Source organism: Larus michahellis, chromosome 17, assembly GCF_964199755.1.
Source record: "Larus michahellis chromosome 17, bLarMic1.1, whole genome shotgun sequence".
NCBI lineage: Eukaryota > Metazoa > Chordata > Aves > Charadriiformes > Laridae > Larus > Larus michahellis.
The window spans coordinates 6874831-6891971 of NC_133912.1; the positions used below are offsets into that span (position 1 = coordinate 6874831).

General features: G+C 43.1%; 1 protein-coding gene across 5 annotated transcripts in view; it reads left to right on the forward strand.

Moving 5' to 3' along the window:
* Window positions 1-16781, forward strand: part of BCO2 (beta-carotene oxygenase 2) — a 34294-nt gene extending 17513 nt beyond the window's left edge. For 4 of the 5 annotated variants that reach the window (XM_074561125.1, XM_074561121.1, XM_074561120.1 and 1 more), the window contains 11 exons: window positions 3830-4034; window positions 5121-5332; window positions 6834-6949; window positions 8880-8982; window positions 10184-10312; window positions 10436-10596; window positions 11145-11312; window positions 13570-13707; window positions 14424-14606; window positions 15627-15737; window positions 16086-16781. In XM_074561125.1, the coding sequence (XP_074417226.1) occupies window positions 5143-5332; window positions 6834-6949; window positions 8880-8982; window positions 10184-10312; window positions 10436-10596; window positions 11145-11312; window positions 13570-13707; window positions 14424-14606; window positions 15627-15737; window positions 16086-16199 (1413 nt within the window). In that variant the 5' untranslated portion in view covers window positions 3830-4034; window positions 5121-5142 and the 3' untranslated portion in view covers window positions 16200-16781. Of the gene's footprint in view, window positions 1-3829; window positions 4050-5120; window positions 5333-6833; window positions 6950-8879; window positions 8983-10183; window positions 10313-10435; window positions 10597-11144; window positions 11313-13569; window positions 13708-14423; window positions 14607-15626; window positions 15738-16085 lie in introns of those variants that run through there. The other variant, XM_074561124.1, reaches the window with a different exon arrangement.
* Window positions 16782-17141: the final 360 nt, after the last annotated feature.

The following is a 17141-nucleotide window of genomic DNA, read 5'->3' on the forward strand; positions in this document are numbered from 1 at the left end:
TAAGGAAGCTGTCTGAGCAGCAAGAGACCTGGTGAGAAAAGCTAAAGCTCAGTTAGAATTAAATCTAGCCAAGGAGATCAAGGGGAACAGCAAAAATTTCTACAGGTATATTAATGGTAAGAAGACGACTAGGGAGGGTGTGGGCCCCTGCAGAAAGGAAACAGGAGAACTGGTGACAAGTGATATGGAGAAGGCTGAGGTTCTCAGCGACTTCTTTTCCTCAGTCTTCACTGGCAAGGGCTCCAGCCACACTCCCGGACTCACAGAAGACAATGGCAGGGGTTGGACAGAACTGCCCATTGTAAGTGAAGATCAGGTTCGTTACCATCTGATGAACCTGAAAGTGAACAAGTTCATGGGACCCGATGGGATTACTGAAGGAATTGGCAGATGAAGTTGCTAAACCGCTCTCTATTACATTCCAAAAGTCATGGCAGTCTGGTGAGGTCCCCACTGACTGGAAAAGGGGAAACATAATCCCCATTTTCAAAAAGGGAAAGAAGGATGAACCAGGGAACTATAGGCCCGTCAGTCTCACCTCTGTGCCTGGTAAGATTATGGAGCAGATCCTCCTGGAGGCACTGCTGAGGCAGAAGAATAATGAAGAGGTGATTGGGTACAATCAATACAGCTTCACCAAGGGCAAATCGTGCCTGACAAACCTGGTGGCCTCCTATGACAAGGTCAGAACATCAATAGACAAGGGGAGAGCAACTGACATCATTTACCTGGACCTGAGCAAAGCCTTTGACACTGTCCCGCGTAACATCCTAGTCTCCAAGCTGATAAAATATGGGTTTGATGGACTGACAACTTAGTGGATAAAGATCCGGCTTGATGGCCGCACCCAAAGAGTGTCTGTCAATGGGTCCACGTCCAAGTGGAGGCCAGTGACAAGTGCAGTCCCTCAAGGATCAGTACCGGGACCAGTCTTGTTTAACACCTTCATCAGCGACATGGACAGTGGCATAGAGTGCACCCTCAGCAAGCTTACCGACAACACCAAGCTGTGTGGGGTGGCTGACAAGCTGGAGGGAAGGGATGCCATCCAGAGGGACCTTGACAGGCTGGAGAGGTGGGCCCATGCCAACATCATGAAGTTCAACAAGACCAAGTGCAAGGTCCTCCATCTGGGTCGGAGCAATCCCAAGCACTGATACAGGCTGGGCAGTGACTGGCTTGAGAGCAGCCCTGAAGAAAAGGATTTGGGGGTGCTGATGGACAAGAGGCTCAACATGAGCCATCAGTGTGCACTAGCAGCCCAGAAAGCCAATCGCATCCTGGGCTGCATCAGGAGAAGCGTGGCCAGCAGTTTGAGGGAGGTGATTCTCCCCTTCTACTCCACTCTCGTGAGACCCCACCTGGAGTACTGCGTCCAGTTCTGGAGCCCCTACTACAAGAGAGATATGGACGTGCTGGAACATGTCCAGAGAAGGGCCACGAGGATGATCAGAGGGCTGGAGCACCTCTCCTATGAGGACAGACTGAGAGAGTTGGGGTTGCTCGCTCTGGAGAAAAGAAGGCTCCGAGGAGACCTTATAGTGGCCTACCAGTACCTTAAGGGGGCCTACAAGAAAGCTGGGGAGGGACTTTTTAGGATGTCGGGCAATGGTGGGACTAGAGGGAATGGATTAAAACTAGAGATGGGTCGATTCAGACTGGACATTAGGAAGAAGTTCTTCACCACGAGGGTGGTGAGACACTGGAACGGGTTGCCCAGAGAGGTGGTGGAAGCCCCATCCCTGGAATTTTTTAAGGCCAGGCTGGACGGGGCTCTGAGCAACCTGATCTAGTGAGAGGTGTCCCTGCCCATGGCAGGGGGGTTGGAACTAGATGATCTTTAAGGTCCCTTCCAACTCTAACAATTCTATGATTCTATATCCAACAACCTATATTCCAAGAGTTTGCATTCTTTAATATCATGTTTGTAACATTTGTTGTGTAACAAGCTATGGCTTGCCTGGATTTAGGGTGGTCCTCTGGAACTGCTCTGGGTTGTTCTGTGGGATGTTCTTCTTAGTGAGTTGCTTTTTTTTTTTTACCTTTTTCTTGGAGAGCCTTTGTACCATGGGCAGAAAAACTGGGTTGGTGGAGTTTTTTGGTGTTTTGTTGTTGGTTGGTTTTGGTGGTGTTTTTTGTTTTGGTGTGGTTTTTTTTTTTTTTTTTTCAGTAGAGGATGCTGTACAGTTTTGTTAAAAATAGCACATTGCTTTGAAGGAACCTAATGCCACAATACATCCCCTTCCTTAAACTCCCAAGGTGGGAGATCCTGAATTTTCGCTGACTATTCAAATTAGAAGGATTACTGGTAGCATAACATTTCTTCACTGTGAAACGGTCAGCATTAGGAAAACCATGCATTAACTTTAGCTGCAAAAAACAGTGCTTCTTACTGTGAGCAACACTATAGCACAATTTTTCAACACCATTTCAGAAAGCCTTGGCTAAAACCAGCTCAGATTAAGTCCTAGCCAGAGGTGTCTGAGGCAGTATTGACCATGATTTAATCTGGATACTGCTTGTTAAATTGTATGTTGCTGCATTAGCGACTTCATCCATAAGCAGCAGTGAGCATAAGCACAGTAAGGGTTGTGACGGCATAGTGCGGGCTGGAGGCCATACACAGCAATCCTTTCATCCAATCTGATAGCACAGAGTTTAAATGAACCATACCTCTAATTGCAATGGTCCAAACAATGGATAGTGCTTGTTCCTGTCTTCTGTGTTGAGCTTGCTCTATGCTGTATTGATTTTTCTTTCCTGTGTGTGCTTGAACTGCAAAAGCTTTTGCAGCCAAGGACTTCACAAAAAAATTTTTCTTGCTTTGCAAACAAACAGGGAGAAAATCTGTGTCTACAGAAGAATCAATAATGAATATGACTATGCAGATTAAAGGCGAAACACTAGTGATGGAACAGTAGAAAGACCTTAGCAAGATTTCAAATGCAGCGAAAGTAAAAAAGTCAACAGCATATCCTGCTTAAGTATTATGATCTTTCTGATGTGTTCTGTGTTATTTTTCTGCACTCTGCTTTGTATTTGGAAACTCCTTGGGTGATGGCTGATTAGATTACAAGTCCTGGGAAAATCTCCCAGTACGTACAGTCTCCTCTGTCTCTCTAACTCACCCATGGTTGTGATACCAAGGTGGAGTTAGAAAAACTGCATTCTAAACCACCCTCTATCTGAGCTGTGTACAGCTCTGTCTGGCTTTTGGCAACATTGTTGTATAAAGGCAACATGCAGTGCTTTACAGGATGCCTGATGACATGTTTCTGTTTGTGGCTTCCTTCTGCAACAGTCAGATTAGCTTCTTTCTGTCACTTTCATCAGCAGACTGCTTGTCAGAAATCACTGGGAGATCATTTTTAGGGCTCCGCCTCAACATTACTCTGTGCATCATCCCACCTTGGAACAGAAGTTTTTTGGGGTTTTTTGCAACCTCATCAGTTCTTATAATAAATATCCATAAGTTACTTGCTCTCAGTTACTTATTGAAATAAATTCCAGCTATAAGCTTCTTTAATTAAAAGAAAAATTCTCTTCTTTCCTATCATCGTATATTTTACTACCTCCTTTGGACTGCAGAACAGGTGACTTTAACAGATTAGCTACACTAGAGTTAAATCCACTGGATTTTCTGCTCCCTGTGGATGTGTGTGGTATTATGGGAACACAGCTTTAGTTTCAATATCCACTACAGTTTGGCTGTTTGCAGAATGCTGAATGCTATTCTCCTAGACATCCAAACTCAAGCTCTAGCAATTGTCTGTTTATTCAAGTGAAAGTCTCAGTTACCTGCTTTTTGTTCTCACTGCTTTCTTTGCAGGTTTAAAGAACTTCCTGCCCACCCCACCAAAAGAGCAAATCACCTTCCACAGCCCCAAGGGTTTGCAATGCATTTCGCCCTTAATCCAGACCGTAGAGGAGACCCCTCAGCCCATCCCAGCAAAGATCAAAGGACATATTCCCAAATGGCTTAATGGCAATCTTCTGAGGAATGGTCCTGGGAAGTTTGAGTTTGGCGAGGAGAAGTAAGTCCAGGTTTGGTGAGTTTGTCAAATGATTCTGGCCTGACCTCTGCCTAAACCTAAAGGGGGATGCCCCCAAAAGTCTCAGAGTTTGGAGCACTTTGTAGTTTCTTTTTAAGTAAGACAAGGAAGAAATGCTTATGTTACCATTCTTTTAAGAACAGTTGCTCTCTCATCTGGAAACTCCCAGTGGGCTCTGAAAATAGGAGCATGGCTAACTTATTAAGGTTGGAGAAGCTGTGTCACAGAGAGGCTGTGACCTACTCAGAATGATATAATGAGGGAACAGAGCCAGGGATTAAAACATCCACACTCCTAGTACTTTGTCAGTCCATCCCACGAGCGCTCTGAGATCTCGGGCAGGATTTATAAAGTTGATTGCACTAAATTGTGTGAGTTGCTTTAGAAGCAAATACATTTCACTTTAAAAATAATACATTAAAATATTTCAAGAAGGCAACTACTGCCTTTGGCTTAGAATCTGCCATTCTAGCTAATTGACAAACATAGCTCTTCCTCCAACAAAGCTGACGGCAGCAACTGGCCAAAGGTGATCATCTTATGGTCTTTTCAGAGACAGACCATAATGTTTTCTCAAAGTCTCAGAGATTTCTCATTTCATAAAGAATAGCATCCTGCAAACAGCTGAGAGCTAAAGGCTCCTTCTTGTGTGGTTGGGCTTTCAGTATTAATTTCTATTCTTGTTGTACAGTAAGGCACAATTTCTTTTCCCTATGCAGAAGTCTGAAGAGTAATTGGTTTACCAGCATAGATAACTTCCCCTAAAAGCTTATACACAGCATTTTCAGAAGTACTTTAGGCCCACTTTCAAAAGTGAAATAGGGGGCCTAAGTCTCACTGAAAGTCAGCATCTAACTTCAGGTCCCACAGTTAGAAATACACTCAATTTGTTTCACTCAATTCAAATGTTTTCCTAGACTTATCACAAGGCTATGCATATTTCAGCGTTCATGCGGTCTGGGAATTAGCTTTTTACAAACAATAATAAACCTAAAGGCAAGAGGGAACAGTACAGGAGAATGTGATATAGTGCCAAACTTTTGTTCTCTTATTTATCTCTTCTTGAAGATATAACCATTGGTTTGATGGCATGGCCCTGTTGCATCAATTCCAGTTGGAGAATGGCACAGTGACATATCGGAGCAAGTTTCTGCAGAGCAGTTCCTACCTGACCAACAGCCAGCACAACCGCATTGTGGTCTCAGAATTTGGGACGCTGGCAATGCCAGACCCATGCAAGAGTGTCTTTGGGCGCTTCATGTCACGCTTTGAGATGCCACGTAAGAGGGTTTCTAAGAAATAAGAAGTGTTCTGACGTTTTCTTGGGGAACTTGTGGTTAGGTTTAAAGGGAGATGTGAGGAAGCCTGGTAGGCCTATTCTGAGCCCATGTTTTCTTTAGAAGATGGCACCTTAGAAGATGAACAGCAACAACAAAATAATGCAAGTTGGTGTCAGACTTAGCTGGGAGAGGCACATTCAGTTTAATGTTTTAGTACCACTTCAGCTCACTCAATTTCAGAGTTGCAAATTTCCAACAGAAATCTTTCCCCAAAGAACATCCTGTGCCGTCCTGATAATGAGTATTACAATCTGCCATTCTACCTGAGACACAGCTTTGCCCTTAAAACACCTTGCCTTGCTAAGCTTGTAGGGTAAGTGGGCTAATCCTTCCCTTCCTGTACTAAGATGCAGGAGATGATATGAGTAGGGTGAGAGACGGTATTGCACAGGAATGGAAGTACCATTACCTATAGTGTTCTGTGTATGTCAGGAAAGAAGTAAGCTTAAATGTAAGCAAAGTACTTTCCACTAAAACCAGAACAGCCATAAAGTTTGTAACTTGTTACTCAAGTGTGTGACCATCTTCTGCTTGTCTTCCCTGAGGAGATAGATCCTGCCCTGTTGTGTCATCTGTTCTCTTCAAAGGTGCTCATACCTGCCCTCGTTGTTCTGCCTAGCTCCCCAACTCCCCGCCTCACCCCAGTGCTCTCTATAAATTTCAGAATTGTCAACATCCCTCATCATCTTTTCCAAGCTCCAGCAGGTTGTTCCTGCATGCCCTTGCCTATCTGCTTCTTTACACACATGTAGACTATTCCTCACTACAAGAAGGTCTGTTCTCTGTACTTTTCCTGTACCAACCTCAGGCTCTGTGTCCACCACACACAAAATGTTCAGTTTGGGAAATCTGTTTTTCCTCAGCTCTTCTCAGCCACCTGGCTAGTGAGCCTCAGCTCCCCTAGGAGTAGTAAGAACAGGTCTGGCTGTTGTGCAAGTAGCTCTCGAAAGGCATCTGCCTGATTAATTTTTAAAGAGAAAGAGAATAAGGGAAGAAGCAGCATTCCGTGTCTTGAGACCTGTCACACAAATAGCGTCCCTGCCCTCCCCCCAGCCCAAGTCCTACCTCTCTTGTTTCCAATGCTGTAAATCAAACGTGGCACTCTTCATATGGCTGTCAGAGGAGAGGACTTTGGCTAGGGAGGAAAGGGAGAAGGGTATCAAGAAATAAGAGGTCAGAAACAAAGGGCATATGGAAGTATGAAGGTTATTTTGGCTTTGCTGCCATGATTTCCACAAAAGCCAGTCCTTGTCCTTTTATCCCAAACTCACCGGTGCAGACAGTTTCCTGAGTGCCTTTGTAGATTAGCGAGATATTTCTAATCAATCACAGAGGGATTAGTGTCATTGCAAATGGGTTTATTTGTTTAAACATGTCTAACTTACTATAACATGACGTGAGCTTAAACAGAGCTGTGTACAACTCCGGGATTTCATTTCAGAACAAAGTGACAATGCCAGTGTGAACTACGTTGTGTATAAAGGAGACTATTATGTCAGTAATGAGAACATCTTCATGTACAAAGTGGACCCAGAAACGCTTGAAACGAAGGAAAAGGTATGGGCAGATGGGGCAAGGGTGCTAGCTTATGGTACAGGAGAGTCACTCCTCGCTGTTTCTAAGAGCAGCAAGGGGAAACCCAGAGTCCAAAAGAAATGATCAGTGCAGCTCTGGCCTGCAGCCATAAGCATCTCTTCATGGTGCACTTGAGTCCCTGAAAAATCTACTTAGCAATAAGGCAGCTCTTGTGAGTGAAGATTCAGTCACTGCCCACTCTAGCAAGCAAGGGGAGAGACACATATAGACTCATTTCCGTTTGGGTACAGCTGGCGTTCTTCCAGTCCACTCGCTACTTGTCTGGGCTTGTCTCTACCTATCAGTGTGTGAAGAATAAAAGTGCATTAATAACAGGAAGAAGTTAACATCACTGATCTCAGATCTGTATTATTGCCTGTTTCTTTGTTCTTGCTATCTGTTCCCTTTATCTCTTTCTTACAGCCCCAGCTTGAAATAATCCAAAATGGCCCTTCAAAGTCTTGACTAAAGCCTCTATTGCAAATGGATGGTGAAGTCAATGTAAAGTCACATCAAAATTTAGCTGCAGCTTTATTTTCTCCCATGCTAGCAAATGAATAAAAAAAGTCAGAGTAGAACTCTTCCTGTATGTTCAGTGCATCGTCTCACAGGAGTGTGCCTATATTTGAGGGAAGAATATGACTTGTGAAATGACAGCATAAGCTATATGTCCCCCTGCCTGCACCCTTAGAAGGGATTTGGATATTTTCTGGGCTGGACAACTGTGAGAAGGACTGAGGAAGGATTCTGCTATTCCTGAGTCAGTATTAAGTACTGTGCCTGTATGTTACCATGAATTATTTAATACCACAAAATACCAGGCTCAGCATAACCTCAGATCTTGACGGGTGTATTCCAGGAGTCCCTCCTTCCCTACAGGATCAGTTGTGAGTCGTGAAGAAACTCTGTTTATGAAGTATAGGATGCTACTTGCATATTGAAATGGAGAGTTTGACGATTTGCAATTTTATCTGTTTTGTAAACCATAATGCAGTGATGAAAAGATGCATGGGTATTTTTAGCTTGAATGTTCACCTCTGCTGACCCATCTTGTCATTAAAAAAAATAATTCCCCTTAAGCTGCTTTTTAGATGTAGACAGTTATTTTTTTTGCTAAGTGAGGAAACTTTCCAATTTGAGATGCCTTAAAAGGACATGGTTTTCTAAGCTTCCAGTGGTGTGGCACTCTTTTCTAGTGGGGTTTTCCAAAGGTTGTATCAGGTTGGATATGTGAAAGCCATTTTTTTAAACTTTTGGAAAACAAGCATGTCTTCCGTGCTTTAATGTTTCAATGCATGGATTGATCTTCCTCCAACTTTTTCCTTCAGACTTTCTTCCCAACACATCCCCTCCATTGTCTGAGCACAAACCACATCCTAACCCAGGAACTACGACATGTTAATAGTACTCACAATTGTAACTTTGCCCTAGCTATTCCTTCTAGCTGTAGACAGTGGATTTAAGCTGTTTTCTCTGTGAGGAGAGTGAACGCTGACTGTCAACTAGCTATGGGTGCTTTCAAAAAACTTGGTGACTTTTTTGAGCAGTGACTGCGTCTTCATGCACATCTGTCTGTGGTTATTACACAAGGTCCTAGCTAAAATGTTCATATGGGCAACATTCCTCTGTGTCAGCACTTCCTGCTATTAGTAATGTTCATGTCTCACAGAGAAATGATTACTGTTATTAGTCCCATTTTACTAGTAGGACTAACACAGAGAGAAACATTAATTTTCAAGGATTTCAGGAAGATTGCTGAAAATGAAGGCTTAAGTCCAGATCCCATATTAGGGCCGTGATCATCAAGCTATTTTTCCTCTGACTTTCATGAAAATGACATTTAGAAAGACTGTGGCTTGCTACAGAACAACAGGAAATTTCTATACTGACTAAAAATCTTTGGCATTTGCAGGTCGACTGGAGCAAATTTGTTGCAGTGAATGGGGCCACTGCTCATCCTCATTATGAGTCTGATGGGACAACATACAATATGGGCAATTCCTATGGGAAACATGGTAAGACTGGGCATGACCAGACCTGGCTTGTGGGCAGGGTGAGCAGACTGCTTCTTCAAGGAACAGTTGTTAAAGAAACTTCGGTGTCTAAAGAGACCTTGAAATTGCTTTGAAATTGCTCTTTGTGTCAAAATGATGGCAAACCCCCATCTTAGTTCTAATTTCAGGGTGTCAATCTGTCCTGTAAAAATGACTTCTCTCAGCAATTATTTTCAGATGTTTCTGACTCTGGCCTTTGAATATCCAACAGGATATTCTCTTCCTCTCCCAAGCTTTGATGGAAAACAGGAGAATGACTTTTTTTTTTTTTAAAGTCCCATCCAGCATTGAAGCCTCATCCAAAGAATTTTGACAATTAGCCACACACTTTCCACTTACAATAATTGGCTTCTGATAAGGACGTTAATGATTTATACAGGAGAGAAGGTGGAATTTATTACAGTGATCTGGCTGTCTTACAGTGAAGCTGAATTTTCTGGGATATTTTTCTTCTTCCCAAAACTACGATCATTACGTCTAGTTACATCGACATGGCTGCTCGGGGCTAGCATTCATTGTTAGTTACATGAAAGCCTTCTTTTTCAGGTGCCTGAGCCTTTGAAAACAGCCACTGCCCTTTATTATGATACCTCAGGCTGGTTACGGTTCACTGAACAGTTGCCCAGTTTTGATCATTTTTCATTCTTGCTGTTTTCATTTCCTTTTGGCTTTTGCAATATCTAGCTTTGCAGCACATGCCATTTTCAGCTAAAAAGAGCAAACTACAAATTATTATTCAAATGTGCCATTCTTTCCTGCCCATATGCTCAGATTTATTAAATGAGTGGCAGTCAACACCAAGGCTCAAAGTTTTCATTTCCTTTGATACACAAGCTATGAACTTGGTTTTCTTCCTGAGCCTGTTATTGTAGGATACTCTTAAGTTAACATAAGGAATGCATTGCAGACAGTAAAATTAGACAGCAGTCTACTAGACTGAGAAGATCCTTCTACTTACTTTCAAGCTTCTTTTTTTCCTAACTAATCCTCTGTTGATTGTTTTATTGACTTCATAACTGGCTTTTTGTTTTCTGCTCAGTTTAGCTGTGACCATGGTTCCTAATATTCTAGGGAAACAGAAAGGAACAGAGCCTGACTTTGGTTTCATGAATGTGGACAGTCTCATGTCTCAGTGGTGTTGAACACCCTTTCTCCTTTCCAGGGTCTAGGTATAATATCATTCAGGTGCCTCCACAAAAATCAAACTGTAATGACACGTTAGAGGGAGCGAAAGTGCTGTGCTCCCTTACTCCAATGGATAAGATGAGACCCTCCTACTATCACAGCTTTGGTAAGAATGCTTTCTATCTCAAACTCTGTGGATTTAGCCTACTGTGAGGCAGAAAGGGCTGTTCACTGCCCTGTGCCTCCAAGATTTTTTATCATCTCATTTTCCGAATACTTTTCTCTTCAGGAATGAGTGAAAACTACATCATTTTCATTGAGCAACCCATCAAGCTGAATCTCTTGCAGATTATCACTTCCAAACTCCGTGGGAAAGCCATTTCTGAAGGGATAAGCTGGGACCCTCAGTACAACACTTGCTTCCATGTGGTGAATAAGCACACAGGGGAGGTATGTGAATGTTTGGCCTTTCCAGCAGCTGTAGCTGGAATCTTAGATCCCAAGAGAAGAGTGCTGGGTAGCAGCCACAGATAGCTGTATGAGTCAATCCATAAGTTACTGCAATATAGGCTTTATAAGCATGGGTGTAGGTTTATTAGAAATGAGATTACTTCATGCATTTTCCTCTAGTGATTTATTTATTTGCCAGCCCTAAAAGAACAGACAGAAATAAGCAGTTTGGGGTTGCTGGGACTGCAGCACAGGGACTGAAATGCAGTTCCCAAGTAGTACAGAATATAAAATGGTCAGCCATAGTCTGGGAATGTTGCTACAGGGGTGGAGTCATGACAGCAAGGGGCCTATCCTGGGCTGCTTTACATTTTGGCTTTTCTTCATCTGTTTTTGCCTACTTACTGGCTTAAAGCAGCCATTCTGTAGTAACACAAAGGCACAAGACAAAGGAATGAGTGGGGAGTGAAATGGGGGAGAGAAGAGAAAACTGAGGTGTGGCTCGGATCTTTAGAGAGGAAATTTAGCCTCTCTTATGGTCACTCTAGGTGCTGCCAGGGCAGTGGTACAGTAAGCCCTTTGTTACTTTCCACCAAATCAATGCCTTTGAAGATAATGGCTGTGTGGTCCTTGATCTGTGCTGCCAGGATGATGGAACAACTTTGGCTACTTACAAACTTCAGAATCTGCGGAGGAGTGGGGAAGGTCTAGATCAGGTAAGATCTCTGCATTTGTGTTGCATAGGATCTGATGGGGCCTCATGGTGGTTGAGTTACTTTTCTGAAGCAAGGTTCAGGTTAGTAGAATGGAGAACACTATGGGGACTACAAGGCAGAGGATTTGAACTGGGGAAAGGAACCACAACTGTATGGAAAAACTAAAATTATGATCTGTTGTTATGTTGGCATTTTTCTTACTTTTTAATCTTTTAGCAGATAATCTCCATGGAGCGTTGAAACTTTTAAAACTGGTGTGTGACACAGACCTCCATCAGCCTGGCAGAATGTACTTCTGTTTTAAAATCTCATTTTTAATGACACTCATTTTCCATATCCCTGTGTAATAAAATTTTTCCCCCAAGAAAGTATGCAAAATAAGTTTTTGCATGACTTTTAAAGGGCAGAAGAAAAAGAAACCCTGTTTACTTCAGAAAACCAGCCTTTACTATGTAAATCACAGAAACACAAATATTACAGAAAACCATATGTTGTTCCTCACATTCACGTCACAACGTGTATTCAGATATCACTTATGTCCAACTCTGTCAAAAGCACCATTTAAAGCCATGTAAGAGGCAACATTTTGCATAGGTGATACATTGGAAAAGTAGGGGTGCTTTCAGTTTCTTGTACTGCAGGTGTGTTTATTGGAAACCCACCCTATTGTGGGTGAAGGGCAGGCATTTCTACAGCATGCTCAGACAAATCCAAACTTCCTCTGTCTATGTTCTGTCTAGAAGCAGGTCAGTTGAGATCTGAAAAATGTATAGTTGTGTCCCCATAGAGTCATTTTGTTCTGCTTTCCTCTGTTGTTTTTTTGCAAAGAAGTGCTGAACATTAATTCAAGTACAGCATAGTGTTAATAGGACCATTTGCTTTGCAAACTGATTCCAGCTTTTGTTCAGCCTTCTCTGAGCACAAGAGAACTATAATTTGATCTGTCTGAAGGTATCCTTGTGTCAACCTTAGGCATGTGTTTGCAACACCTACATTCTTTAACTGACAAGTAGCATAGTCATTAAACTGTATACATGCACGAGTGCAAGTCATTTCAGAACAGAATCTTAAATTTACACTGCATCGACAGACTAAGGCATGCCTGAGCACGATTTGTCTGTTTTCCCTGAAGCATGCTTAGTACGTTTGCTTGCTGACTAAACCATATTTTGTCTGGCAGAGTTCCTCAACCAATCAGTTTACTGTGGTTATGTAAAACATAAAAGCTTTGAAAAGAGGGTTTCAAGATTAACACATGATTAAGGTGAAGTTTCACATTGAACTGGTGAGTTACAGATTGAAGTAACTGAAAAACACCAAAACAGGGTCCTTGTCACTGATTTTTATTTAGAAGGCTTAGTATTTGGAAGTATTATGGGTTCTAGCCTTGGCTTGAACAGAACTTTAGTGGCAGTGGTGGAACTATTCCTCCCCCTGAATGTCTGCCGCACTGGGGACTGCTAGTTCGCTCTCCCCTTAGCTCCCCAAGTAAATCCACCACTACCCTAGACTTTCCAAACATGAAGTCCCTGTGTACCTGAGAACGGAAGAGGAAGATCATGCAGGCTAAATCACATAGGCTAACTTCAGGCATTGAACTGAGGTACAGTAGTCTCCTCCTGCTTGCCTTATCACCCAGGGGAGAGGAAGACTCCTTCAGAGACTATGTAGAGCATTTAGTCAGATATTTCCAGTCATCCTCTGGACAAGCCCCTCCTTCCATTGATTTCACAGAGAGACAACATTTATGGTCTGAGATTAACAGCAAGTGGTATGGTCAGTATCTGTATCATTCTGTCATCCCCTTTTGCTTGCTACAGAGGTCCCATTTTCTGTAATTCCCCTATAAGCTCATGATCTTGGTTGGGGAAGAAGGGCTTAAGTCACACAGTCAGTGGAGCATATGTGGGGAGGCTGTAAAAAGGATCGATGTAAGTCTGTTCTAACTGAATAAAATATAGTGCAGCGTATGTCCCAGGGCTGGGTTTGGAGGATGACAATGATTTGCATGCTCAGCTCACCATTAATTACTGTGAAAGCAATGCTGACCCATTTAATTGGTTATCTTTTTGTTTTCTACTGTAAAGTATTGGAACAAGCAGAGCCCTTACCAGAACTTGGTAGAACTCAGAATGAAAAAGAAGATTTCAGGGGTGGGAGGAATTTCTAAAACTTCAGAATTGTCCCTCAAAAGGGCCTTTAGCCTGAAGTGCCATTCTTGTCTCTCCATCACCATAACTTTCTGTCTCTACAATAGATTTATGACTCAATGTCCCGAGCTTTCCCTCGTCGCTTTGTTCTCCCACTGAACGTGAATTCAGACACACCTGTGGGGAAGAATCTGAACCCACTGTCTTATACATTGGCAAGGGCTGTGAAAGATGCAGATGGCAAGGTATGTATTAAAGACTTATGTAACTGCATTTATGGGTGTGGTGAGATTGCCTGCAACAGTTACCATCCTGTGGTATTATCTTCTCAGATCTTGGCCACCAAGCAAGCACGCATGCAAGCAAGGTTTGGCCATTACTAAGATGGGACTTAGTGTTTTAGTACAAAGACTACCACATTACCTTAAATGAGAGGGCAAAGGCAGATTGTGATTTACCAAAGATGTTCAAGTGGATTATGAGCCTTTACAATATTTGGCCAAACTTCAGCTTCTTCAATCTCAAAATTCTCCATGCTTTCACCTGGGTACAGAAACGCTCTTTGCTTCCAGCTCTGAACAGCCCTACTGAGTAGCATTCAGTGGTATAGAACACAAGTTGTCCACTATGAGCGGAGTCATCTCTGTGTGTACTGTGTATATCAGATTGATGAGCACTGGACCTGTGATTTTCTGAGCTAAGAGTGCAGTAATATGTGGACTTGCTCCTGTTTTTCACATTAGACTGATCCAGGAAGTTTACAAGGTCTACGATGACGAGTCAGTTCTTTGGGTGAAACAGATAAGGGAGATGGAATTGGTACTTCCACCTGCCTCAGTGCAATGTCAAGCTCATCTTTAAACATTTCTTCTCCACAATGGTTGTGCAGTGGGTTGGTGGGACAGTCAGGTCTTCTGCCCAGTCAAAGCTAAACTGACACTTATGTAATGCATACTTCTAGGTCTGGTGCACACATGAAAATCTGCACCCTGAGGGCTTTGAAAAGGTTGGGGGCTTGGAGTTCCCCCAGATCAACTACTCTCGGTACAATGGTAGGAGGTACCGTTACTTCTATGGATGCGGTTTTCGGCATTTGGTTGGTGATTCCTTGATCAAGGTTGATGTGGAGACCAAGAATTTCAAGGTGAGATGAAGTGAGATTATCTTTTTTCAGCAATGGGAGTCATTCCACTGAATTGACCTTGAAGATACGTCATTTACTATGCACTTTACTCTTTAGGGGTCTTTCTTTGTTCAAATGGGTCTGAGGTGAGATTCCTACTTTCATCTCTCGCCTAGCACCTTATGAACGTGGCACACTTACTAAACAGGATAGGATTCTAGGTTCCTAGATAGACGATGGAACAGAAAGGGTTGGATAAATTGTGCATGTCTCTTCTAGGCCAAAGAAGAGTCATCTCGTACCAGACAGTACAGAAAATACCCAAGTAGCACAGGCAGTTGGAGATAAACTGCCACAGTATTTATGACTCGGGCAAGAAACAAGGTTTAGGATATTTCCAACTGCAAACACAAGCTGGGATTTTTCATGTGTCTCCCTTAAGCAGGGAGTAATGATCTCCAAAGTTTTAAATGCTTATTTAGAGACTGGAGGTTAGAAAGAGTTAGTAATCCTCAGAAAGAGACACCCATTTTAATTGTTCTGCTCCAGATGCAGTAACAGTACCATCCTTCAGCACAGCTTTGGGATGCTATCGCTTTGCCTGCAGTAAGAGCAGCAGCTATGCTCTCAGGTGGTGATGGTGATAGATATCCTCTCCACTGGCATGGCACCTCTCTCTCCACAGTGCCTAGGCACAACATGGTCTGCTTTAGGGTGGTGTGCCAGCTAGGATGGTGGTGTTTTCTGAGCTTGTAGCTTATACCTGTGCTGGTGCAAACGGTTGGATGAAATGAGTAATAGGAACCCCTTTTCACTGCCTGTTTGCATGATGCCTGCCACAATGGGCATGCTGTCACAACACTGGCACCATCACACTACTGGAATCAAAAGAATTAAATAAAAGGTTGAACTATAGGCTTCTTGGAGCACAGAGTATGCCTGGGTATCTTTGTGGGGAGCACTCCAACTTGCAACATTGCTAACAGTAGCAGACAAGTATTAATGGAATGAAACACATCCTTATGTTACTGTGTTTGCTAGATTTGGCAGGAGGATGGATCCTACCCATCAGAGCCTGTGTTTGTGCCAGTGCCTAATGCCACGGCAGAAGACAGTGGAGTCATCTTGTCTGTTGTGGTCTCCCCCACTGAGGTAACTTACTGCTACTAGTTTGTCAAAGTCACATAGTATTAGCTATACTTTCTAAACCGCAAAACTGCATTTGAGGCACTTTGTCAGATAGTTCTAGCACCATGGTGTGTGCCTCTGCAACTGCCAAGCACAGCCAGGCAAACTTCAAGTAGGAGTGTACCTTGGAATGTCAGTGTTTCTTGGGTGGCATCTGTAACTATCAGTGCTCCTAGCCCATTTTCTTACAGGTTTAGTCTGTATGGTCTGGTTATACGTTTGGGCTCCTCTGTGGGCAACAGTTACAGTGGGTTGGACAGTGGAATGAAGTTCAGCCTGGGCATTCATTTTGGCTTTCTTTTCATCCTGCAGAACCAAAGTGCGTTCCTTCTTGTCTTGGACGCAGAGACTTTCAGAGAATTGGGGCGAGCGGAAGTTGCAGTGCAAATGCCTTATGGATTCCACGGCATCTTTACTTCCCACTGACTGAAGACCTTGTCATCTCCTGTAACTGAGGGCCAGGTCGCGCTCAGAAAGAAACCTCTGCTTTCTTTTACCTCCCACCTTTGCATTATGCCCTGGATGAAGAAAGTGCTTTTTCTCTATCATGAGCTTTGAGTTACTGCTGTATTCCTAACAACACACAGCAAAGGGTCTGAGGAAGGCAGAAGCCCCTTCGCTCAAACAGCCCACTGCTTATCTTAATTTCCTGACTATCCTGATAGACCAGTTAGCAGCAGTTCATAAAGGTTGCCATGCTTAAGGCTTGAAAGGGAGAAAATGGAAACTATGATGACCATTACCTTCCCTTGGTAGCAATGTACTCTGAAGGGAAGGGAGTATCAGTGCTTAGGGCAGTGACTTTGGCTGAAATATGTAAAGCAGAAGAGAGGAGTAAAACCAACTAATAATATGTAGGCCCAATGAAGGGATGTAGTTTCACCCCCATTGCATAAAGACTGCTTTCAGTGAACCCCAGAAAGTAGATGTAAACACTTACAGAAGCTGTTCTTGTAGTGCTTTTCTCTGTACACTAGTGGTGTGTCAAATAAAAGCTTGTGAAGTTTCTTTCTTCCTTTTCCTGCCCTCACGAGACCCATGATCAACTTTGTGCTGTGCCACTCTTGGTAACAGCTGCAACCCTGGCACACACCTTATTGTGTTCCATGGTCTTGTAGACACGTGTGACATATCTCTAGCATGCTCCTGCTTAAGCAGCATAGCTGGATACAGCTCTGATGGCTAACATTTCCTGCCCTTCCTCCAAATTCAATCAATACGAAATATTGCGGCCTTGATATCCTTTTGCTCCCAAGTTGAGCAGATCAAACTCAAAAACACCCTGATGTCCTGGAGGCCAGCCCAGACAGAACAGAAGCAAACGGGAGCAGTCTCACTCTATCCTAACAACCCAGCTTTATCTACTCT